This window comes from Dendropsophus ebraccatus, chromosome 7, assembly GCF_027789765.1.
Source record: "Dendropsophus ebraccatus isolate aDenEbr1 chromosome 7, aDenEbr1.pat, whole genome shotgun sequence".
Taxonomy (NCBI): domain Eukaryota; kingdom Metazoa; phylum Chordata; class Amphibia; order Anura; family Hylidae; genus Dendropsophus; species Dendropsophus ebraccatus.
In genome coordinates this window covers 86,249,077-86,275,072 of record NC_091460.1, presented here as the reverse complement: position 1 = coordinate 86,275,072, position 25,996 = coordinate 86,249,077, and the positions used below count along the sequence as shown (strand labels likewise).

General features: G+C 42.9%; 1 protein-coding gene across 1 annotated transcript in view; it reads left to right on the top strand.

Annotated features, from left to right (window-relative positions):
* Positions 1–22,822, top strand: part of RXFP1 (relaxin family peptide receptor 1) — a 136,336-nt gene extending 113,514 nt beyond the window's left edge. Inside the window, exons 4-9 of the mRNA XM_069976181.1 lie at positions 7,277–7,382; positions 10,130–10,201; positions 19,905–19,976; positions 20,060–20,131; positions 21,684–21,755; positions 22,744–22,822. Coding sequence (XP_069832282.1) covers positions 7,277–7,382; positions 10,130–10,201; positions 19,905–19,976; positions 20,060–20,131; positions 21,684–21,755; positions 22,744–22,822 — 473 coding nt within the window. The remainder of the gene's footprint in view (positions 1–7,276; positions 7,383–10,129; positions 10,202–19,904; positions 19,977–20,059; positions 20,132–21,683; positions 21,756–22,743) is intronic.
* Positions 22,823–25,996: the final 3,174 nt, after the last annotated feature.

Genomic DNA, 25,996 nt, shown 5'->3' with positions numbered 1-25,996 from the left:
TTTTAAATTTAAGGTTTTTATTTTCAAAGACAAAAAGAGAAGGTTTACAATACAAATGGGAACTCGGGACGGCAAGTCCCTCTGGGGGGAAAGGGGTAAACACAAAGAATAATGTAAATGCACAGAATGCTATCGTAATCGTGAACTAACAAAAAACAGTAGAAATATCAACATCCGTAACCGGACCAGAAAAACAGGAGCAGCATTCCGGTCGATCTCAGTGTAAGTCAATGCAAAGAACAGTATACTATTGTATGTGAATTGCACTGCAAAAGTAAGAGAGACAGAAGTAAGAAAACAACAAACAAGACAAACCAGACAAAATAGAACAAGACAACAGACGGATCACAAAAGAGCGGTTGTCCCTGGTGGCGAGAGAGGGGGGGAGGGGGCACCCTCCAGGAGTCTAGATACAAGAGGGGGGTTCAAGCCGTGGCGGTTCTATAAGAATCAGAATCTATAAACGCAAGCCATTGACCCCAAGTGGCCGTATACCTCTTCACCGCCGCCGGGGTAATAGCAATGAGGTCCTCCATATGATGCGTCTGGGCTATTTCCGCAAACCATTCGTCAATGGTCGGGGGGTCAACAGATTTCCATTTCCGAGGGAGGACTGACTTGGCAGCTTGGAGCAGATGGCGTGCCAGAGATTTTTTAAAGCGCGACTGAGCTGTGGGGAACATGAAAAGCAGTGTCGCTTCAGGGGTATTAGGGAAAGTGATACCGGTAATTTCCTTAATGAGGCGCAAAACCGTGTGCCAAAATGTCCGCAATTTGGGGCAACCACACCAGATGTGTGTCATGGTGCCTCCCATGCCCCCACAACGCCAGCAAGTATCAGGGACCAGGGGATACCAGTTATGAAGGGCAGCCGGAACCCGGTACCAACGGGACAAAATTTTATAACTGGTCTCCTGTGTCTTACATGCCATAGTGGCTTTGTGAGAAAGATAAAAAGCCTTTGACCATTGTTGTGGCGTAAAAGTTTTCCCCAACTCTGTCTCCCATGCTGAGCAAAAGGAGGGCAGATGATTAAATCTAGAGGAGAGCAACAATTGATAAGAGAGAGAAACGGCATGTGGGGGGCAGGAAGGCAACACACACAGCTTCTCAAAATCTGACAACGAAGCGTGGAGAGCGTGGGTACGCGAGGTAGTTGTGTAGAAGTGCCGTAATTGGATATACTCAAACAGGTGTCTGGACGAGGGGGGTGTGGAGGAGAGGATGTCGGAAAGGGGTAACAGTGCTCCCCGCCTGACTATGTGATAAAAGCGGAGAAGGGTGTCCCTAGGCAAGCCCAAGAAAGTCCGGGACATACCTGGTTGAAAATCAGGGTTATCTGTGACGGGGGTCATAGGACCACGACTATCCAACAGAGCACAAGGAGACCCGGCGGCTGGCAAAGAGGCAAGGGTATGGCGAGTGGTGTAGGACAGGGGTGTACGGTCTGCCAAGGTAGGGGACCATGTCCATGGGAGCGTAGACAAAGGCCGAGGGCACTGGGTTTGTGCCAGCTGTACCCAAAGCTTGGAGGTAGAATGATGGCACATGTCCAAAGCCCTCACGTGGACACAAGCTAAATAATAAAGGCGACAGTCTGGCAGACCAACCCCCCCCCCGCATCCTTGGGACGAGAAAGAACCTCACGTCTGACTCTGGGACGGCCAGGGGACCAGACGAAGGAAGAAAAGCAATGCTGCACTTGTTTCCAAAAGGAAACAGGGATGCGGACTGGGATGGTCTGCAAGAGATAGAGCAATCGAGGAAGAAGGGTCATTTTCAGGATATTAATCCTCCCGAACCAAGAAAAATCTTTCTTGGTCCAGGCTGTCAGGTCCGTTCGGAAACGTCCTAAGAGAGGGAGAAAATTAACATCAAAGAGTTGGGACAATTTAGGAGGGATGCGTATGCCCAAGTATGTTATGCCTGCTGGGGCCCATGCAAATGGGAAATTCTCCTGAAGAGAGCGCACAGTGGCGCTGTCCAAGGAGACATTAAGGGCTTCAGATTTAGTAAGGTTAATTTTAAAATTAGACCACCCACCAAACCGGTCCAACCAAGACATAAGGGAAGGGAGGGAAAGACGTGGATTTGTGACATAGAGCAAGAGGTCATCCGCAAAAGCGGAGCATTTATACTCGTGGGATATAATGGTGACCCCCCTTATGTCTGGGTCAGAGCGGATGGTGGACATTAAAGTTTCCATGATAAGGACATAAAGGAGGGGGGACAGAGGGCACCCCTGTCTCGTTCCATTGGAAATAGAAAAGGGTGCCGACAAGGTGCCATTGAATTTTAACTGAGCAGAAGGGACGTTGTAAAGGGCTAAAATTTTTGAAAGGAAAAACGGGCCAATACCAACACGTTGTAGGGTTTGTACCAGGGAGGACCACGAGACTCGATCAAAAGCCTTCTCGGCATCTAAAGAGAGGACCATCAGGGGTATGTTGTTAGATTGAGCGTAATGAATGATGTCTAATGTTTTGAGAGTATTATCGCGGGCTTCCCTCCCTGGTACAAAACCCACTTGGTCCGCATGGATGAGAGCCGGCAAGTGTGGGTTCAGCCTGTTGGCAAGTAGCTTGGCATAAAGTTTCAGGTCCACATTAAGGAGGGAAATGGGCCTGTAGCTCCCACAGGACTGTGGATCCTTCCCCGGTTTAGGAATAAGGGCGACATGGGCCATAGTAGTCAGATATGGAGTTGAAGGCCGAGAGCATAATGGGGCCTAAGGATTCCTGAAGCACTTTGTAGAATTGGGCCGTCAGGCCATCTGGGCCCGGGCTCTTCCCTCCCGGGAGTTGTGCAATGGCACAGTTTAGTTTGTGCAGTGCGAACGGCTCCTCCAGGGTCGCCGCCGCGTCGCCGGAGATCCGAGTAGCAATAGGAGGGGGAGAGAAGGGCTCGGGCACCGGGGCCGGGGGTTTAGGAAGATTATAAAGGGTAGTGTAGTAGGAATGAAATGTGGATGCTATTTCCGGCGTGACATGGGTAGTTACATTCGCAGTGGTCCGAATACAGGGGATATGCGATTGCGTCAATTTGTCCCTTAAAGCCCTTGCCAACATGCGGCCACACTTATTGCCATTTTTGTAAAATTTACTACGACAAGACTGCAGTAGACGGCCCCACGATGCCTCTAAGAGACGTTTAACCTCAGAGCGTGCAGTTTGTAAGTCCCTCAGAATCGGGAGAGACAGAGCATGTTTGTGGGCGAGCTCCAGGGAGGAAACCTTAGCAAGCGCTTTTGTCAGTGAAACCGCCTTTTCTCTCTTGAGTCTGGAACCGTGTTTAATGAGGACACCTCGGAGGACACATTTGAGAGCTTCCCACTGAATAACAGGGGAGGTAGTATCCCCAGCATGATCAGAACAAAAGTGTGTGACCGATTGTTTAAGGTCAGCAACACAAACAATGTCCAAGAGGAGGGACTCATTCAAACGCCAGGTCCAATGAGGCTTGGACAGGAAAGGGAGCGTGAGGGAGCAGAAGACAGGGGCATGGTCTGACCATAAAATGTTGCCAATAGAGGTGGAGGAGAGCCACGCCAGGGCACTATGCTGTATGAGAATGTGGTCAATGCGACTATAAGTCCCATTGGGGTTAGAATAGAAACTATAGTCCCGGTCAGCCGAGTGCGACAGCCTCCAGGCATCATAAAGTTGCAGCAACAAAAAGGCTCGTTTGACCCTCTTTATGGCTGCATAGGAAATAGATGATCGACCCGAGGAGTTATCTATAGAGGGGTCCAAAGTTAAGTTAAGGTCACCGCATAGGATCACAGTCCCCTTGACCACAGGCAATGACAACTCAATCAAACGGGTGAGGAAGGAAACCTGGTCGTGATTCGGGGCATAGGCATTAATAATAGTGAAAACGTGACCACTAATGGATAAGGAGATGATAATGTACCTAGCCGCCGGGTCGGTAATGCAGTGAAGGATCTGGCATGGCAAATTCTTATGTATGGCATAAACACAACACAAGTACAAATATACAAGCAGTAAGGAGTAAAACTGCAGCGTATTCTCAACAAAAAACACAGCTAAAGGGCTACTAGACCAGAGAAAACTCGGGTCCAGTGTCCCGCCTATGGGGGGAGAGAGGCAGACAAGTACCGTATACGCGGTGCAGAAGGCTCCTCGCAGACCTTGAGGAAAATATGTCAAGGCAAACAGGCAAAACTATGGCTAATGATGAAACATGAATAGAATTATGAGGAATGTATCAGGCATGAAGCAGAACCTGCCCAGGGAAGGCCAAACAACAAAAAGGAAAAGGGGGGAAGGATGCAATGTAGACATGTATAGGGGGCAATACGAACAGAATGGCAATCAGCAGCAGTCCCTAGGTCAGAAATAAGAGCGCCGGAGAGCCCTCCCAAGGGAAGCCTCTGCAGCGTTCCACCTCAGGTGGTTCCGTCTCGATTCCGTGATGATTCTGAGGGTCGAGGTGCAGGAGGCGGAGATCCGCGGGGTCCGTGGTGACGTGGCGGCCTCGGAGGGAGTCCCTGAGTAGAAGATGCTGGGGCCCTCGGTGAGAGGGGTCTCTTGGCACCCCGGGCTGAGGAGAGGAGGGAGGGCCAGTCCGGGAGAGTGAGGCCAGTAATGTTGAGGTCTCTGAGGAAATCCGAAACATCAGCAGGGGCCCGTAGGGTAAGGGTGCGGCCATTCAGGCGGACAATCAGTGCAAAAGGATAACCCCAGCGGAAAGGTATATTGCGGTCTCTGAGGATGTCCAGCAGGGGGCGCAGGGCTGCTCTCTGAGCAAGTGTGTGTCGGGAAAGATCAGGCAGAATAAGGAGATGAGCCCCCCTATACACCACAGCACGTCGTTTACGGGCCCTCAGGAGAATTTCTTCCTTAGTAGAGTAGAAATGAACCCAACAGATGACATCCCTGGGGTTCTGATCATCTCGACTGGGGGGGCGTAGCGCCCTGTGCGCCCTATCCAGTTCAATATGTGTGTTAGGTGGCTGCTCTAGGAGATCGTTGAAAATATTGGAGAGAACAGCAAACAGGTCTGATGAAGCAATCGACTCGGATACGCAAGTTGTTCCTCCGGTTGCGGTTCTCTATATCGTCCATGTGTTGCTGGAGGACAAACAGTTGGTCAGCATGCAAATTCACAGTGGACTGTAAGGCAGATAGGGAGGTGGATGTGGTCTCCTGAGATACCTCCAAGTTATCCACTCTGGTGGAGACCGCCGTTAGTTCAGTGCGAAACTGCGCAAACTCTTGCTTGCATTTGTCCACCAATTGTTTAGCTAAAATGGAGATGTCACTCCTAGTGGGTAAAGATTGAGTGAGGATCTTAAGATCCACCAAGGATGCAGGTCTACTATCATCAAGGCCAGAAGTGCAGGAGGAGGACAAATGCAATGGTAATTCCTGGGTACAGAGAGAAGGATGCTGTGTGGCTTGTCTGAATATCGGTGGTTTGCCAGCCAGAGAAGGAGGAATGGAGGAATGAATGTCCAGCAACAGTCCCATGGATGGAGAGGAGCATGCCGGGGCATGTACAAGGGCCACTGTTTGACCAGGTGCGGCCTGGCTGCGTGCAGGAGAGCCCCCCCAAGAGGATCCTGAAGACCATGCCGGGGATAGGCCGCCTTGTGTGCCCACTGAAGCCAGGGCAAGTGGGGGTGCGGGGGCTCCCTGCTGGAGGGGGGAAAAGGTGGGAGAGAACCATGCCAAGTCCTGGGCTGATTGCACCCATGAGGGTGCCGATGGGTTCAGTGCTGCAGCAGGTGGTGGAGTGACAGCCGCTTCTGGGGCAGTGAGGGGGGCGCCATCTTGGACCTGGGCCTTAACCTGCTGGGGGCTGTTGTGAGGAGAGGGGCAGGAGGAGGGGAGCGCCGGGCACTGGGCACAGTTTGTAGGTACCTGATGGGGCCCCGGGTGCAGCTCCTCCAAGGCTGATGGCGGTGCAGGCGGCTCCCGCATCGCGGCTCCCGCGCCCTGCGTCCGGGCAAGATGGCCGCCGGAGCATGGAGAAGAAGGTGAGGGGGAAGGGCGGGAGGCCTGCGTCGGATCCCCGTGACAGTGCTGCGGCCGGGTGCGGGCAGCCGGATCCTCCGGAGCACAGGCCGCGGTCGATGGGGTGACTGACCGTAGGCGGGCTTGTGAGGTAGTGATGGGCACAGGGTCCTCATGGCGGCGGCCATCTTCCTTCCCCTGCAGCTCCGTCATCTGCTGTGTGGATGAAGCCTCCGGCCGGAGGAAGTAATGGCCGATTTCCCCCTGGGGTGAGCAGGCAGAGGTGGAGGAGCCTCCCCTGGGTTTTCTGGAGGTTTTCCCCATGATTAAGGTGCAGGATGCCTGTAGATTGAGGATGGGTCCGGAGGAGCTCTGCAGGACACGTCCTCACAGCAGCATGGCTAGACACGCCCCCCCAGGTTTAAATTTTTTAAAAGAAGTCAGATGAAATAAAAGTTATTTCAATTATATTGAAATAACTTTTATTTCATCTGACTTCTTTTTTACTATTTTTTGACTTCAGTTTTACTATAGAACGATTGGTATAAACAGGAAACCCCCCAAAATGAAAACAAATTCCTTTTTTTTTTTCAATTTCACTGCAAAAATAATTTTTTTCTGGTTTTGCAGCATACTTTATGGAAAAATTGTAAAGTACAATTGGTGGCACAAAAAATAAGGGCTCATGTGGGTTTATAGGTAAAAAAAAATGCAAGTACTGTGGCCTTTTAAACACGAGAAGGAAAAAACAAAAACGCAAAAGCGAAAATTAGCCCGAACCTGAAGGGGTTAATACTTTAAGAAAAAGCTAAGCTACGGTGTTTTCTAAGGGGACCCTAGTTTAAAGGGGTTTACTACAACTAATAATTGATAATAGGCCAATCATAAGGGCATGCCACCTATGCTTCACTGGTGGGTCTCCAATCCACAAGGCCCACCCATCCAATTAGTAACCAAATCAGTATCCAGTCAGAAATATATGTTACTACACCTAAATAATATTTAAAATATAGCTGCATCATTCTGCACCACTGACTAAATGGTTTCAGCTGATAATCTGGTACTGGAAATATACCAATTGGAAGTCAGACTTTGAAATGTGTGGGGCATTTGGTAAGTCAACAGATTTTACTGGGAAAAAAACTTTAACAATTTGTTCTAGACTGCAACACCCTATTAAATAGAATTTCATTGCAGGTACTGACTATAAGAAGGGGACATTTATAAACAGTACTATGTGACCTTTCATTGCCCCCTTGCCAATCCCTTCTCTCATGTTTCTATCTCCTTTTATTCAGTGCTTGGGGAAGTGCCAGCTCAGTGTTTGTGCCGTGGATTAGAACTTGACTGTGATGGAGCCAAATTACGGAGTGTCCCTTCTGTCTCCTCAAATGTGACCATGTTGTAAGTAAAGCAGGGCAGTCTGTTTATCTAAATGAGAAAAACAATCTATGCTTTTTTGTGTTAGATGTATTAGTATCTTCATGTAAAAAGTTTACCATAAAAGCAGTTGTGGAATTCAGTGCAGAATTAAAACTATTCTTACTTGTATCCTATATAATGTAATCAATTTTTCAAAAGGAACTTTCTCTGCAATGAACCTTCTACTAACTACTTATTTTTACTTTGTTGCTACTGGTTATGCCCTCTATTCTATTCCTCTCTCTTTAAACGTCACAGCACTTACTAATTGATTTGACAATCTGTTGTTATTTTGTGCCATAGGGTGCACACAGAGATTTATCTGACAGATTTTTGAAGCCAAAGCCAGGAACAGACTAAACAAAGAACAGGTTATTAAGAAAAGACTGAGATTTCTTCTCTTTTCAAATCCATTCCTGGCTTTGGCTTCAGAAATCTGTCAGATAAATCTCTCTGTGTAAAGGCATCCTTCCTAACTTAGCTAATGATTTCTGCCTTCACTTCCTTTTCCTTCATTATATTGTATACCATATGACCAATATTTTATTGTTTCTAATAGTATGTGCAAGTTGTCTGTTTCTGTTCTCTAAATAAAAAGTTGTGAACAAAAAAAAACTATATTGAATAAAACAAATCTATACATCTTACATTAAATCCAGGTCCATTCTCCTGAAAGGAGCTTTTTGGTCTTGTGCTGTTAGAAAAAAAAAAAGAGACCAAAGGTAGGAACTCTTGGTCATCTGCATGCTCAAAAAGAAGGCAGTCATGTGGTTGATGGATGCATTGACACTCTGTACTGGCCAGGACTTCATGTGTTTAGTCGCTTTTTTTTTAACCAACACAAGACTAAAAAGCTGCCTTTAGTAGACTAGACCTGGATGCAAGCTACGCAGATACAACCTACACATCATCCATTTCCCTTCCCTCCATCCATCCCCTCCATGGTTGAACTTGATGAACATGTGTCTTTTTTTCACTATGTACTCTGTACTATGTAACTATATAAATATAGCTTTGTTTTAAAGCATAACTAAAAAAAAAATAATAATAATGACAATAAAAAGGATGGTGTAAATAGCAAACATGCTTTATATCTAGGGATGGTCCGAACCGAGTTCGTACGGAGTTCGTACGAACCCGGACCATCCGCAATGATTACCGCTCCGTGCAGCGGGCAGATCCAGCGGGAGCAACGCCTTGAAAACTGGGATACAGCTATAGCCAAAGGCAGACAGCGATAATCCGATGCTGAGCGTTCGGGTTCAACCTCGGCGGGTTCGGACCATCCCTATTTATATCACATCCCACGTTGATTTAGATTTTGAAAGGTTATACAACAGTGACACTTTAACCTAATAAACAATATACATAGTATGGTCATTTAGTAATTACTCTTGTTTCTATTGTTTTTGTTAATATTATAAAATCTAAGGTTATTTTTATGTTAGGGTGCGTTCACACATACAGCACCCACAGCAGATCTGCAGCAGATTTGATGCTGAGTTCAGTTATTTAGTTACATTGATATCCGCGCCATCAAATCTGCTGTGGATCCTGTACATGTGAACTCTTAACTCTTTTAATTTTGTTTTTAAGGTGATATTATGTTTATATTAAAAAATTTACATTGATTTTAGATCCACCATTAACAACCCACTAGTTGCCAGAGACTCAAAATATAATAACTTCAAAAAATATTAATTTTTAGTGGTAAATCAACGCTATAAAAATGCTAATAAACTACATTAAAGAATATAAAAAAAGTGGTACAATTAGTACAAGTGGAAAACTGTCCAATGTCAACATAAATCAAATTAGACATTAGTAGAAACACTGTACTGCTGCGACTCTCTAAGATGCACCCTGACGGTATCCTTAGTTACAGGCAATGCAGCCGGGATGATTCTGTATATTTCTAGTGTGAACATGGGTTGACTCTGCCTTAGGCTAGTTGAATTAATTCTGGTTAATGCCTGTGCATTTTCTGGAATGATTTCTACCAGCACCAAAATGGTTAACTCCTTGTCTTGCCGGTGATCGACAGAACAACTGTCCTTATCTGTCTGCTACAATTACCTCTGAGACCGGGACCTGGTTTCCTTTAAAACTATGCCTGATGCCTGCTATAGCGTATACTTAGTGTCCGTATACTCACTTCCTTTCCATTGATTTGCTATCTGAATCTACTGGTTACCTGACTTGGTCTGTATTTTTGTTCTCTGGGTTTGTTGACTGGTTGGTTTGCCTTATTGACTCTGTATATTACCTAATGACTTGGTACTGGTATTTGCCTCTCCTGGTTTGACCCTAGCTTGCTGACCACCTGCCATTGTGCTTAATTGCCCTTGTATCGTTATTGTCTTGTTTGTCTCATATTTGTCTTGTGTCCTGTTCCACCTATATATGCTTTCCTGTAAAAAATAGTGGTGCAGAATAACAATTATCTATAACTAACTGAACACCTAGATCCCAACTAATCAAAACTTTTCCATGTTTCTAGGTCAGATGTATAAAAAAAAAATTAAATTGACACTTTCCATCACTGTTTCTATTGGGGAATACTGCATTGACTACATGCATTGACCCACAAGTAATCATTTGTAGATCTTTTTAACTACAGTATATCTGCTATCATATAAATGTTTACTTATTAACATAATTGTCATAATATTTCATTGCATACCACTCACTGTGAAGTAATGGCTAAACTAACTCATTTTTATTTACAGGTCTTTGCAGCATAATCTATTGAAGAAACTTGGCCCAGATTTATTTCACCAGTATCCAGACTTGCGTTACTTGTAAGCAAGCTTTCTCTTTTCATTTGCTTCACTATCACTTTTAAACTCTCTTGCTAAATAGATGAAAAAGTGGACTATACAAACCATCTAAGAATTTACCCCTTCATGTAGTTTCAGATTCCATTGTTTTCTATGTAGACTGGCTATCTTCTAAGAGAACTATTAGACGGGCCAATAGGGGCGCCGATCTGCCTATTACATGGCCCGATAATTGTTTAAAAAGGGCTGCAAGGACATTGTTACCGATGTCCTTGCTTAAATTTAAAAAAATTTACCTATCCACGCTCCAGGTCTGCGGTCTGCTGCTGCGGTCCGCTTCTCCTCGGGTCCCGCGCGCTGTAGCTTCAGAGGGGCCTGTCTGCTGACAGGCCACTCAGCTAATCACAGGCTGTGGCGGTCCCGCCTGCCTGTGATTGGCTGAGCGGCCTGTCAGCTCAGAGAGGACGCTCTGAAGCTAGCAGCAGCCCTGGAGCGTGGATAGGTAATGTATATCGTCAGTCGCCGGTCGTGCACCGCTATTACACGAAGCAGTGCGCGGTTGGCATCCGACAAGTATAGGTTCTAACCTATATCAACGATCAGCCGATGACAACGATCATCGGCTGATCGTTGTCTTTATTACACGGAATGATAATCAGCTGAATTGGGCCAATTTGGCCGATTATCGTTTCGTGTAATAGTACCCAAAGAGAGAAACTGCTCATCTGAAAGACCATTTTTCAATCCAACTTTGGGTGGTTATCTGAAGATGTTTCACTGGATTTGAAATGCTGATTTATGTTTTTTAGTAAATTAGCAAAATAATAGGACTTACCTGTTTCAAAGCCCTCCTCATTCCTCTGTCGTCATGACCCAGCAGGAACTACCAGCTCAGCCAGTCGTGACTGCATACATGTCCTACCTTGGTCACTGATTGGCTGAGTGGTTATTTTAGAGCTGAGTCATGATATCACACAATAAGGAGCTACCATATGACCGTGAGCAGTGGCACTGCCCTGCGGGAGCACCAGGATGAGTAAGTATAACTTCTTTATTATGTTCCCAGCACCCTCTGGTCTTCCTCTTTTCATTTGGCCAGAATTCTCCTTTAAAGGGGAACTATCAGCAGGTTAGATGAATCTACCTGTCTGATAGCCCCCTAAAGTGCATGAAGTGCAGAGAAAAAAAAGGTATGTCTCTTACCTTCATCCTTAGTGCTGTTCCTGTGCAGTAAGTAATTGAATCCGTGGGTCTGAGCACCATAAGGAGCACTGCCCTTCCCTCATTGCTGGATCGGCGTGATAGGGGCAGGGCATTGCTCTTAATGGTGTTCTTGGCCATGGATTCAACTACTAACTGCACAGAAACTACACCGAGGGGAAAGGTAAGAGACATACCTTTCTCCCCTGCGCATTAAGGGTTATAAGCAGGTTAGATAAGTCTAACCTGCTGATAGTTCCCCTTTAATTAAAAACCTCTTACAGTATATTATTTCCCTCTGTTATAACCAGCCCCCGTGTTTACTTTTACCGTGATATCCATGCATGAAAACTATTCTCTTAAGTTGAGCTTATTATGCATTGTGTGAAAGGCTTTAATGTGCATATTAATAGCAATTAACAAAATGTTTCTCAATTAGTAACGCTTCCTCTCTCTTAACGACTTGGGTCGACTCAGTAACTCTTTCTCTTGGCCTTTGCTTAACATTATTCTGAGTTTTACTACGCTTCATTATTCTTTAGAGAGTGTCAGTAAAAAAAATAGCGGTGCATTGAATGAGGCGTTCTTGGTTAATGTTGAAGTCAGGGCAAAGAAGAAAAATTAAACATATTTTGTCTTTTGTATAAACAAAACAGAAATTTATCTTTAAGAAAAAAAATGTAACTTAGAAAAACTAGTGTTAGCTTATAAATAACATAAAAGCATTCTAAATTTCTACATTTATACATGTTTTTTGTCTGCTGACTACCCATTCTTCACCTCTTCTTGACCAAAGGACATTGATGCACATATGTCCAGGTCACACTCATGCATTGCTCTCCTCCCCACCTTCTAAGAGCCATAACTCTTTTATTTTTCCACCTACAGGGCTGTTTGGGGGCTTATAGTTTTTATTAGTACATTATTGGTGTAGATGGGCATTTTTTAACATTTTTATAATTTTTTTCTGATATACAGTGGTACCTTGGTTTAAGAGTAACTTCAATTAAGAGCATTTTGCAAGAAGAGCTCACTGTTTTTCAAAATTGTAACTTGGTTTAAGAGCATTGCTTTGGTTTAAGTGTTCCCTGTACTGGGTGGGAGCGGGAGTGGGGGAGCTGCATGGCCTGCACAGGGTGGTCTACAGCACTGTACTCTGACCCAGGAAGTGTCCCTCACCTGCTAAATCATAGCAGATCCACTTCAGGCTGGGGCTTGTATCAGGGGACAGGACTCTGGAGGTAATATTTTTATAGCTGTAACCCCTCTCTCACCGGACAAAAAGTGCTGCTATACTGTGCCCACATATTTCCTGCTCATTCCTTCATGCTCCCTGCAGTCTCTGTTAGTCCTTGTGTTTCCCATCCTCTCCATTCTTGCTATAATGTGCCTGCACTCACACTCAGCTATACACACTGCTGCTATAATATACCTGCACTCACACTCAGCTATACACACTGCTGCTATAATGTGCCTGCATTCACACTCAGCTAAATACACTGCTGCTATAATGTGCCTGCACTTACACTTAGCCATTCATACTGCTGTATAGAAAAGTTTCTGTCACTGTCCTCCTGCATAGCTCTGTAATTCTCACTTACTGATTGGTCTATGCTGAACACACACCCCTTCCCCATTGCTGTCATGTGACCACATAGACCTCTAACAGCAGCTCTGCTTCTATATTCTTGTACTACGCTACTGCATTATGTGGATCTGCATCTCCATTCTTTATCTACAAGTTGCTGCTGTTTTTTCAGATTTATGCACTTACTATACATTATACTCCACATACTGAGTGCTATACTGTACAGTAACTTATAATATGACATATTCAGCTGTTTCTCGTTGTTTGTTTCATCAGTTTTACTTGTCATTATTTTGGGGGTGTGGAACCAATTGTCTGCATATCAGTGATTTCTTATGGGAAAATTTGCTTTGGTTTAAGAGTGGATTTGGATTACAAGTACGGTCCCATTATGAATTATGCTCGTAATCTAAAGCACCACTGTATAATGTGACAAAAATGCAAACAATGCATTTTTTTTCTCTTCATTATTGAGAAACAATATCATTATATTATAAAAGCTTAGACAATTCCAGATGCTACAATACCAAATGTGTTTTTTTTATATTTGTAAAATGGGAAAGGGAGATGATTTTTAACTTTTATTAGGGGATGGGCTTTGTAAAATTTTTACAGTAGACTTTTATAAGCAATTAATCAGGTTTTGTTTTTGTTATTTTAAACCAAAGCCTGAAATGGATTTGAAAAGAGGAGATAACTCAGTCTTTCCTTTATGACCTGTTCTCTGTTTATAGTCCATTCCTGGCTTTGGCTCAAAAAAATCTGTCAGATAATCTGCTGGTGTAATAGGGCCCTATGCCATTACATAGCACTGATCAGTTAGATTGGAACTCTGCTACTAGAGTCAGACAGCATAGAGATGGATGAGAGACCTAGGGAAACCTATCAGGACTCTGGCAGTCACACTGTTGGGGTTCCAATAGGACAGTGACAGGTAAAGCTCTTGTAACTGGCATTCTTAAACACTGTGATTGCTATAAATTGCTGTATTTAAGGGGTTAATGGCAGACAGCAGCATACTTGCTACTGTCTGTCATTGTAGTGGCTGCTGGCAATTTAAAGGAAACCTGTCACCCGGGAGGACAGCGCTCAGCCCGCCTGACCGCCCGGTGGAGCCCCGGATACCTCCCCTTTCCTGCAAGTCCCACTCCCGTACGAAGATATTGGCGCCGGAAGGTGAGCACGCGCTGTATGCTAATTACCTGAGATGAGTCCGATGCCCATAGAGAATGACTGGAGCAGTCATTCTCTATGGGCATCGGACTCATCTCTGCTGAGCGCGCGCGTGGCTTCTGACGGCGAGATCTCCATCCCGGGACCGGGTCCAGGAGCGGGACCTGCAGGAAAGGATAAGTATCCAGGGCTCCACCGGAAGGGTCAGGTGGGCTTGGCGCCATCATCCCAGCTGACAGGTTCCGGTGCTGCTCCCAGTGAAGCAGCAATACACACATGAAAGTCCCCTTCAAACCAGGGTATATATACATTTCAACTGCACCAGGCATTGGCGGTTGTAACTTATATAGTCATATAGCTGATGTGAAGGGGCTAAAGTGGCATTACAATCTCAAAAAGTTATCCTATATCCACATGACAAGAGATAAAAAGTTGATCAGTGGAGGTCTGACTTGGACTCCCACAGTTCATGAGAACCCACTGAATGAGTAGAGTGCACTAAATGTGTACACTCAGTATTTTGTGCATTATGTGCAAGGCTTCCGAACTATTTTAGGCTCAACACTCAATTAGGAGACATAGAAATACCATACCACATATCCACTTTTACAGTGGTACAATGTAACCAGAACCAAAGGCTGCCAGTACTACAGTACAACAGCATGGGGGCATGAAGAAAAGAGACTTCCCTGCTGCCAGTTTACTAGCTATTAAGCTAGGTACCTGTTAAGGGTCAGAATTGGCTAGAGGCTAGTCCTTTAAAGGGCATGTATCACCTAGATTTTCTTTTACTGATTAGAGCCAGATATAAAAAGTTATTGTTTTTTACTCATCTGTTACTATTTTATGATTATAATTTTGTTATGGAGGCTGCCATCTTGCCTGAGCTGTTTATGAGCATTTATTGACCAATGTGTCCACCAACTACTCTGCACACATGTGCCTAAACAAGACCACATCTGTTCCCCCACAATAATTAGAGGACCTGAACTGCCTGGCTATGTGACTAAAGGCCCTATTACACCAAGAGATTATCAGCCGTATTTCGCCAATTATCTGACGTCACAGCCAGTAATCACTTGGTGTAATAGCTCCTGTTAAAAGGCAACGATCAGCCATATGCATGCTATTGTCCCGGGCGCTCCTCCCACAGCTCCCTATGGCCCACCCCCTGCTTTTACCTGCTTGCCTGCTTGTGTGTAATAGCACAAGCAGCAAGTGGAAAACGAGGAGCAAGCAAATGTTGATCTGACAGGTCGTTGCTTGCTTGCTCCTCCAGATTGACCCATTTAATAAGTCCTTAATTTCTGTAGGTCTTTGTGCTCTGAACACTTGTAAAGAAATATACTCTGGTTAGCTCATAATAGAGAGAGTCATCATAGTGAAGGAATGTAATAAGGACCTTTTATGGTGCGTTTACACAGGCAGATTTATCTGACCAATTTTGGAAGTCAGGAATGGACTTGAAAAGACAGGGAATCTCAGTCTTTCCTTTATGACCTACACCCTGTTTATAGTCTGTTCCTGGCTTTGGCTTAAAAAATCTGTCAGATAAATCTCTTTGAGTAAACGCACTATTACACAACCCAATGATCCTTTAAGGAAGTTTGAATAAACCAATATATCTGACAATCATAAAAAAAATAGTTTCATTATTTAAAAAAAGCAATGATCTCACTTTTACAGATTACATATAATTAATAAAGCTAAAACTAAATACATATAGCGGTTCCAGTTAAAAACATCTCACTGTTGCTCCATTAACCCCAACACGTCAGCAACACTTAGATATACGTTCCTGCTGCACATACCAAGTGCAGTAGGAACGTATATGCACGTTCCTGACACTGAAGGAATTTGATGTGTGTGGGACCGCTGCAGTGGGAGGAGAGCTGAGGGGAGCTGAGGGTAATGAGAGGCAGCTGCGATCCCGCAGCTGCGTCATATTATCCCCTTAAACTCTGCAATCTATAGCGTTTGCGGTGTTTAAGGTACTCAGTGACAGAACAAGCATCTGTTACTGAGTGATCAGGACCCCCACAGCCATGCTGCGGGGTTCCCGATTGCATGTACCGACCAGCAGGGGTAAGCCACCCACCTCCGTCCGGTCAGATTGCCTATCGATGCAGAGAGTCTGCTCTCAGGCAGGCTCTATGCATAGATCGTCGATAACACTAATCTATGCTATGCTATGGCATAGCATAGATCAGTACATGCAATCTAATGATTGCATGTTTTACCCCAAAAAAAGGGTATTAAAAAAAGTTTTTAAAAGTTTTTTAAAAAAAATCTTATAACACCCCCCCCAATAAAAGTTTAAAATACTCGCTTGCCTATTATAAAAATATTAAAAAAAAATAAACATATTATATATCGTAGCATGCGGAATTGTCCAATCTATTAAGATATAACATTATTGTTCCCATACGGTGGACAGCGTAAACGGAAAGAAAAAAAAACACACCAGGATTGCTGATTTTTTTAACTATATATCAGACAATATTAATAAAAAGCTATCAAAATTTTTCTGTGACACCAATATGACATAAAAACTAGAGATCATGGTGCAAAAAATTACACCCCAACTAGCCCTGAAGGTGGAAAAATAAAAGCGCTATGACTCTTAGAAGGCGGGAGGAACATTGCATTAATTTGACCCGGACTTTTGTGCATGAAAGGGCTCGGTCTTGAAGGGGTTAACAATGTTCTTAAGGTAATCTTGCCCAAAAGTATACTTCAGTTTCTTAATGTTGTCTTTGTTGATTCTTTGTTCACTGCCCTTGCTTCAGAAGCTTCAGAACAATAGCCTGTAAATCACTCACTGCGCACCTTTGTCAATCAATAAGAACTATAACAGCTTAAACATCCTCTTCACCACCCACACAACAACCTCTCACTTGAAGTGACCCAAGCAATTACTGTAATACAAAACAAATGCATGTTACCATGTTTAAAAGCAAATCCCATTTATTAAAGAGAAAAATACAAGAGGAAAAAGAGAAGAGATTCACACAGTAAACAAGCATTAAGAAGTGATGCTGTGGTATCTAGAGATTCTTTGGGGAAAAAAGCTTCATCAAACTTTTTCAAGCATTTGACACATGCATTATTTTTATGGTTTAAATTTGGCATACGCTGATCAGCTGTTATGTTAAAATAACAGGTAAAGAAAAAACATGACAATCCTATGACAATGGCACTTGTCAAGTGGTGAGATGTATTTGGCAGCAAGTGATCTTTATAAAAGCAATCTCTCAATAGAGGGACTCAAATAATAAAGAAAGACAAATAAAAGTAATAATATATGAGAGAAATGAAAAGAAAAAAAATGCACATAGAAAATAAAACATTTTTCCCATAAAAAAAGCTTACATTTTTTTTTAACCCTTAGACGACCCAGGGCGTATAGTTACGCCATGGAAGTCTGTCCCCAGACGACCTAGGGCGTAACTGTACGCCCTGGGTGTTTCTCACGCTATGAAGCGTGCTCCGGAGCGGAGCGCGCTTCATAGCAGGTGGGGGCCGGCTGCAAAAAGCAGCCGGGACCTCACCGGTAATGACACGCTGCAGCGATCGCGCTGCCGCGTGTCATTAACTCCTTAAACGCCGCGGCGTCGCGACCGCGGTGTTTAAGTGTAAGTGACAGGGGGAGTCCCCTGTCACTTACCGATCGGGACCCCCGCAGTGTGACTGCGGGGGTCCCGATCGGTAAAACGGGCCGCCGGAGGTCTCTCATCTCCCTCCATGCGGTCCGATCGGCGCTCTAGTCACTGAGCCTGCACAGACAGGCTCAATGAGCAGAGCGCCGATAACACTGATCAATGCTGTGCCTATGGCATAGCATTCATCAGTGTAAAAATCCAAGTAGTGAATGTAAAAGTCCCCCAAAGGGACTTCAAATGTGTAAAAAAAAAAAAGTTAAAAACACTAACACACTACCCCAAAACCCCTCCCCCAATAAAAGTTGAAATCACCCCCCTTTCCCATTATATAAATAAAACATATAAAAATAAATAAATAGATAAACATATAATATACCGTAGCGTGCGTAATTGTCCGATCTATTAAAATATAACAAGCGTCATTGCGAACGGTAAATGGCGTACACGAAAAGAGGGAAAAAAGTGCGCGGATTACCGATTTTATGTTACATTATATATATAAAAAAATTAATAAAAAGTGATCAAAACGTCCGATCTTCACAAATATGGTATTAATAAAAACTAGAGATCATGGCGGAAAAAATGACACCCCATACAGCCCCATAGGTGAAAAAATAAAACCGTTATAAGCGTCACAATAGTCCCATTTTATTTATAATTAATTGCCAAAAAAAAGGATTTCATTTAAAAAAAATATATAACATTAGAGAATCTGTGTAAACCTGCATATGGTTGTGTTCGTACTGACCTATAGAGTAATGGTATCATGTCGCTTTTACCATATAGTGCATTATGTAGACACAGGAACCCCCCAAACGTTACCATATTGCATTCTTTTTTGCGATTTCACCTATTTATATCTTCATAAATAATATATTTGGAATTCCATCATACATGTTATGGTAAAATGAATGACGCCATTACAAAGTACAACTATTCCTGTAACAAATAAGCCCTTACATGGCCTGTAGATAAAAAACTGAAAGTGCTGGAGCTCTTAGAAGGGGAGGAGGGAAAAACGGAAACACTACGATCAAAATTTGCGCGGTCCACTGGGTCATTTTGGGCCTGGTCCTCAAAGGGTTAAAGTGTAAAAAAAAAACACAGACCCAATAGGACCCAGAACCATCTCTAACTTTTGATATGTCTGATGAAGCAGGAAGTGTTTAGTATAACCTTAGTCTCTAACCTGCTGGTAGCCCCCTATTGTGCAGACAACGCAGATGATGAAGGTTCCTGTGCAGTTAGTCATTTGCTCCACAGTCTTCCCCCCAATAGCGCTGATCTGCACCCATCTTTCTAATAATAATCAATAGAGCAGGCTGGATCATGGATATAGGGGCAGCAAACGACTAAGTGCACTAGAGTGGTGCCGAGGATAAAGGTAAAAGACATACCTTCATCCTCTGTGTCTTTTAGATTCATCTAACCTGCTGATAGTTTCCCTTTAATGGCTATATATACAAAAAAAATGTCCTCAATACCAGAACTAGCATTGTGGACAACTAAAGTCGACAACTTCTTTAATCCATTTAGAAGGTTATCTGGATCAATATTCATATTTAGGTGGCAGGTGGACAGAACAGAGTGCCAAGGGGTAAAGTACTGTCCCCAGTACAATGAGCACTCAAATTACCAAATTATTAAAGAGTACTATTACATAAAAATGGTATAGCAGAGGAAGAGAATAAAGGTACACTCTGCCCTGTTAGCTTATATCAGCCAGATTAGCTTCTTCTAAACTTCTGATACTATCCCTTTAAAGATTTTTAATACATTGTATATACTCTAAAGTTATGCAAATAGGCCCAAGTGGTGTCAAAATGTAAGTTAATGTATCATTTTTGAGCTTTTACTTAATTCTTTCTAAAAGTAGACCAAATGGCATCCAGGGTCATTACCATCAATGTATTTTTTTTAACTAGCAATTAACTATTTTAACTATCATTTGTATAATGTATATTTTGCCCATTTTAAATAATAAATGCATATACTTGGTTGACCATATAACCTTGCTTTGAGTATTCTGTAGCACCATCTAGTGTTCTACATGAAAGCATCATCATGATCATTAAATTTTCTTCCATTTTAATATTTACAGGTATCTACAGCATAACAAAATTAAGACCATATCTGTGAATGCATTCCGGGGACTCCACAACCTAACAAAACTGTGAGTACCTGAGTATTATAAGTCACCTATGTAGCATCAGTGGATCAGTATCTGACTCATTGTATATTGATTATTTTCTACAGTTACCTGAGTCACAATGCGATAACAACACTTAAACCAGGAGTATTCCGAGACCTTCACACCCTAGAATGGTTGTAAGTTTGCTTTTTTACTTTTTACAGTGAAACAATAGTTTTAGGATTAAAAACAGTCACTTTAAGATGGAGACTTCATATTTCCAAAGGTGTTCTTCAGATGTCTGAGACGCTCTATTAAAAGTTTTGAATGACAATGTAATCACTGATTGCTTAATGTATGTTACATGTAATAAGATTGAAGCTAGAAAATTGTTCCCTAGGTGATTCTTTTTCTTTGAGTAAGATTTGAGCTACAAATTAATTAAAAAGAACATTTCTTAGGTGTGCATCAAACAAATGTAATTACTTTGAGTGTTTGGGGACAGGGTCCCTTTAAAGAGCTGCTTCTATGTAATCATAGTATTATGTATATACTGCATCAAGAAAGGGCGTACAAAAATATAGAAATCATACCATTGTTTTAATTAAAATGTTATACTCTGTTTATAGATTTCACAACAATAAAAAAATATTACTTAGAAAAAGCACATATATCAGTGCAGAGAAAGTCTAATACAGTGTTATTACATGTATAGGTCTTATCCACACTGACACTGAATATGTAAAATATTGCGTATATTGCACCCTACCCTACATGATACTCAAAATTTCAATACTCATAAAAGCTCTAAATAGCACAAATATGTAATATAAGTTGTATACAGACCAAACTTGGTGTCCACATCCACTAGAGGTGTTTCCCCTCTGCCTTGTCAGGGCTTACAGACCATCTATTTATAGCCACTATGGGCCAATCATCAAAGGATTATGCAGAAGGAACTGTTTACAGAGAGTAGTGAATGTTAACTTCATGAATAACTGAAGGGTTGTACTGGGTGGGTGGCAAGGTGTACCAATGGATGATGAGAGTGACAAAGCAGTGATGCAAGCACAATATATGCAATATACTGGACATTCTTTGTTAGTGAGGCTATGACAATCTGTGCTTCCCAGCCCTTTGTGATTTTTGTCTATACAACACGATGGGGGAAGCTGCGTAACTGAACTATGTGCTATGTAGTTATGATGTCATAGACGACCTTTCATACCTATCATACATTAAGGATTCATGTCAGATTATGTGGAGTAATAGCAACCCTAAGAATTAAAGACTTCAAACAATATTTGAAGTTGTTGAACAGCAACCATAGAAAATGATGAGCATGTCTATTTTCTATGGCCGCAGCTCGGCAAACAGCGTCTGTAGAAAATAGTGGTGCATACAATGTAAAGTAAGGCTGCCGGCCATACTTTATATTGTGTTAAAGCTTAATTGGATTGTGGGCATGCGCAAAGGTGCCCGCAATTCAAATGGGAAAAAAGATAATGTTCCTGCGGCCAATATGGCAGTGTCGGGCGTAGGAACATGTAATACAGCTGATGTAGTTTGCTGCTGAATACAGCGGCCGTAGTAAACTATGGCCACTGTATTACCTTGTGTGAACATAGCCTAAATCTGGGATTAAACAAACCACATATTTATTGATACAATTATATAGCTACAAAATATAATAATAAATTCATGCGTTGTTTTTCCAATAATTTATATATTTCATGTTATTTTCAACAGAGTCATTGAGAACAACAAAATTAACCGGATTTCTCCCCAGTTATTCCAAGGATTAGATTCACTCATATTGTTGTAAGTTACATAATTATAACTTGTGATGTGAAATGTGTTAAACACATGTACAAAAATTATCACTACACCGCATACGAGGTAAGATTCACAACAACATACTGTAGATATCAAAAGTATCCTTTGGTAGATACCATTCATTTATGTGGGGTGCCAGTTTAGACCAGGTCAGTTGTTTACAGATGATACAATCAATATGCTTCTACTCTTGCACCCAGAAAAAAAAAAAAAATGCAAAAAGAAAAACATTCTCCAAAAATAGGCAGGCTTGGCAAGAACTTGGCAGGTGAAGTTAAATGTCAAAAATGTTAAAGTGATGAGTATCTGCTTAAGTAATAGCAGTACACCATACACATTAGAAATTAGGATTAGGATAAAGAAAAGGGAGCGAGAGACAAGCGAGCGAGTGATTATAGACAAGCTAAGCATCAGTACCTGGTGTCAAGTGGCAGCTAAAGATAACTAAAAGCTGCTAGCCAAACATACTGTATTGCCCTTCTGTAAATTTTTTGTATTACTACATCTTGCCTATAGAATTTAAAAAAAAAGTAACTAGAATAATACATTTGATAAAATCAGAGGTCTCTCTTCTGAGGCTGGAAAAATAAACTTAAAAAGGAACATGATCAAAAATGATCTTATTAACACCTACACATGTGGCCAGTACATGGAACTGATTTATTCATTCCAAGACAAATACTAAGGACCAGGGGACATTTTTTGCATGTATTATGTGCTATATTCCCTACACCAAGACATAGTAATGGGAGATACAGTTACTACATTCAAATAAGCACTAGACGTCTATTTACATACAAATTGCAGTGTGGGGCATAATTAATGTAACAATAAATATAAATAATGGGTAAAGGAAATTATTCAGGATAAGACAGTTGACCAAAGTTGGTTAAGGTCAATTAATTATAACTGTGAATGCACCCTAATACATTCATCATGAAGGAGGTAAAATGCTTACTTGCTTATTTTTCAGAGTCATGCTGAACAATCTTTTGGGTCGACTACCGGACAAGCCTCTTTGTCAGTACATGCCAAAACTAAACTGGTTGTAAGTATCTTTTGTAAGTAAGAGGAAAAGGACGCAAGCCATAAATGTTGGTTGTTATTCTTCTAAGCCTATCAATTCTACTAAGACTAGTGACAACTAGTGGTATGAAAAGCAAGTTTGTGTTAGCAACTAAGGCCCAAAGCTATAAGGGGGGGGGGTAAAACCTGTCCAATCTGGAATATATAGAACAATATTTTTATATCCACTCTTCCTCATATTTACAGCCAATGGGTTCAGCACCTTGGTCCATAGATCTCTGCTAATTGCCAAATGGGGCTGACTATTGGTAGTAAATAGAGCTGTTTTTCAATCAAAATCCCCGTTTAGGTCAACTATATACCTTAAAGTGTTATATGGAAAGGAGTTTGCCATCAAATGACCAAGGCACATTTTCATTCATTGGAAGTAACAAAGTTTCTTCCAGTACTGGTTTTGAAAAAATAGAACTTATATTGGAAAATGTATGTTATGTAGATTAAAGGGAAACTATTAGCAAGTTAGAAGAATCACCTATATCTTCCTATAGCGCACAGGGCACTAAGCTTCTTTTAGTGAAGATTTCCCTGTTGTGATTGACCAAAGAAGTAAGGGAAAGAAAGAACCTGTGTGTGTACTACTGATAAACAACCCAGGTCTGCTCTCACCCCCTGAAATGTACACAACCAGAAATAGCTGTGCACCAAGGAGGGTCTAAAGTTAATAGGTGGAATATGTTCACCTAAGTGTACTTCCCCAAAATCTGCGGCTTTTCCCTGGCATATATCCTGCTCATCTGATGGGCAGACAGGGGGGTGCTGCATTTGGGGAGATGGCATGCCCATGTTTTAGGCTATGTTCATTTACTAAAATAAAAGCAAAATATGTAAGTAAAATAGGTATAAAATATTTTAAATCTAATAATTTGCTACATAAATGTCTTTGAAAAAATGCCAGTCTGTGCACACACTTTAAAAAAAGTACTTTTTTTACAATATGTTCACAGATTGCTGTTTTTCTATAGACTTTAATGTAGCTCATTATTAAATACAAAATACGGCATTTTTACCTACTGTAGATATGTAAATCTAAATACTTATATGTATTTTGCTTTTATTGTACTGTGTGTGAACATAGCATAAAGGTTTTACTTTAAAGCACTAAAAAAAACAAGCTTAGGTTACATTTACGCCCTCTGGCCGCCCTTGTATTTAGCACAACAGGGCGTAAATTTTCCGCCCGATGTTTCCCCGTCGCTGTCGTGTTTCACACACTCGTCGTGAATGATGGTCCTGTATAAATCTAGTGGCAGGTTAGCTTTCCCGGCACGGGGGTGGTTATTGAAAAGTCCCGTGAATTACGATCGCCGCTATAGGCTGATGAATTCAGATCAGCCAATAGCGGCAACTAAAACCTTTCCGTGTTCGTTTGTCGAAAGATGTCCCAGGAATAAATGGGGTCATGCTGTCCGGGACGGCACCGACCGCCATTACTGTAAAAGTAATGGTGATCGCCGTGCCAACCGCCCGATCGCCGTGAACGGCCGCCGGTACCGCCTTGCCATTCACGGCGATCGGCCGGTGGCACGGCGGGGGGCGATCAATCCACAATATAGTAAATACTGCCCTGGACCCCTCAGCTAGGTAGCCGATGGGGTCCAGAGCAGGGTATTTGTACATTACTCACCTGTCCCTGGCTCCTGATCGGCGTCTTCCGGGTTCGCGGCATCCTCGTCTTCGTTCGGTCTTCGGCTTCCTTTCCGTGACGTCACGTTCGGCTTCTCTCGGCTATTTTCGGCTCCAGCTCGGCTCTTTCCGTATTTTGCCGCTCTGCTGCCTCAGCGGCTGATATGTGTAATACCTTATCAGCAGCTACAGGATGTTCAAATTTTTTTTTTTTTTTTTTTTAAATTTTTTTTTTTCTATTTTCCGCACCCTATCGCCGCTGAGTGTTGATCACGCATCGCACTAAAGTGCGCTGCTATCAGCAACTCCTCCTTTTTGCGTAGGGTGTTTTTTTGTTCTATATTCTACTGCCACGGTCTGCTTATAAGTGCCGCACATAAGTGCGGCATTTATCAAGCACTCCTTTGTTGCGTAGGTTTTTTTTTTTAATACTTACTGTAAAAAACACTACATACACACACTGACATTGAATAAAGTTTTGACACTACACCACTACATACCCCATATACTAATCCCCGTATAAGATGCCCCCTGGGTGTTTTCGGCGTCAGAGGGATACGTTATTATTAACCTCCGACACCGAAACAGCCAGTGAGGATGAATGGGGGTCCTTCGTTCCTCCATTCATCTCATCATCCTCATCCTCCAGTGACGTGTCTGGGGGTAGTGTAGCGTACGCTGCCCCCCAGACACATCTTTTCCGCCAGTACCGTCCAATAAGAGATGACGGTATGCGTGAAATTCTACAAACTCTGTGAGCGTACCTTAGGGTACTCTTTACAGATTTCGGGTACGTGCACACTGCGGAATGGCGAAGGATAACCCTTCGTGCATTCCACAGCTTGGCACCCGCCGGCGGACTGATGCAGGCATGTGTCTCCACCCGTGTCATAGAATCCATTCTATGCACGGGCGGATTCCATCGTCCATCCAAAGAATGAACACGTTGGACGGAGAGCGGAATCCGCCCGTGCATATAATGGAGTCTATGACACGTGTGGAGACGCGCGCCTGCATCAGTCCGCCGTGGGTGCCAGCTGTGGAATGCACGAAGGGTTATCTGTCGCGATTCCGCAGTGTGCACGTACCCTTTAGAGTGTATGTAGGAAGTACACCCTAATCCAGCCCCAGATGCCCCCCCATCCTCGGAGTTAGTGGGAAGATCGTCCGGGAACTGATCTTCCACTGCTGGATAAAGGTCACCATCTGTACGGGGATAACTTTTATACCAGCGCCCCTCCTCTGGTCTCTCGCTGCCCTGTAGCTTGCGGCACGATCCGAACATATCAGAAGTAGTAATAGCGCCCTAATATTTAGCAGCCATGGAGCGGACTGACCCAGCGCTTCTGGATATGAGGACCCCGTATCGCACCAGGGCAACATTTTCCAGGTGACGTCCCCCACACTGGAGAAAGGGAGACCCCAGAGAATGCAGAGTGTGGTGTAACAGGGGATCAGGAAGGACAACATTTTCCCGTGTGACACCTGTCCTGATCACCCCGGCCTCTGCAATACTG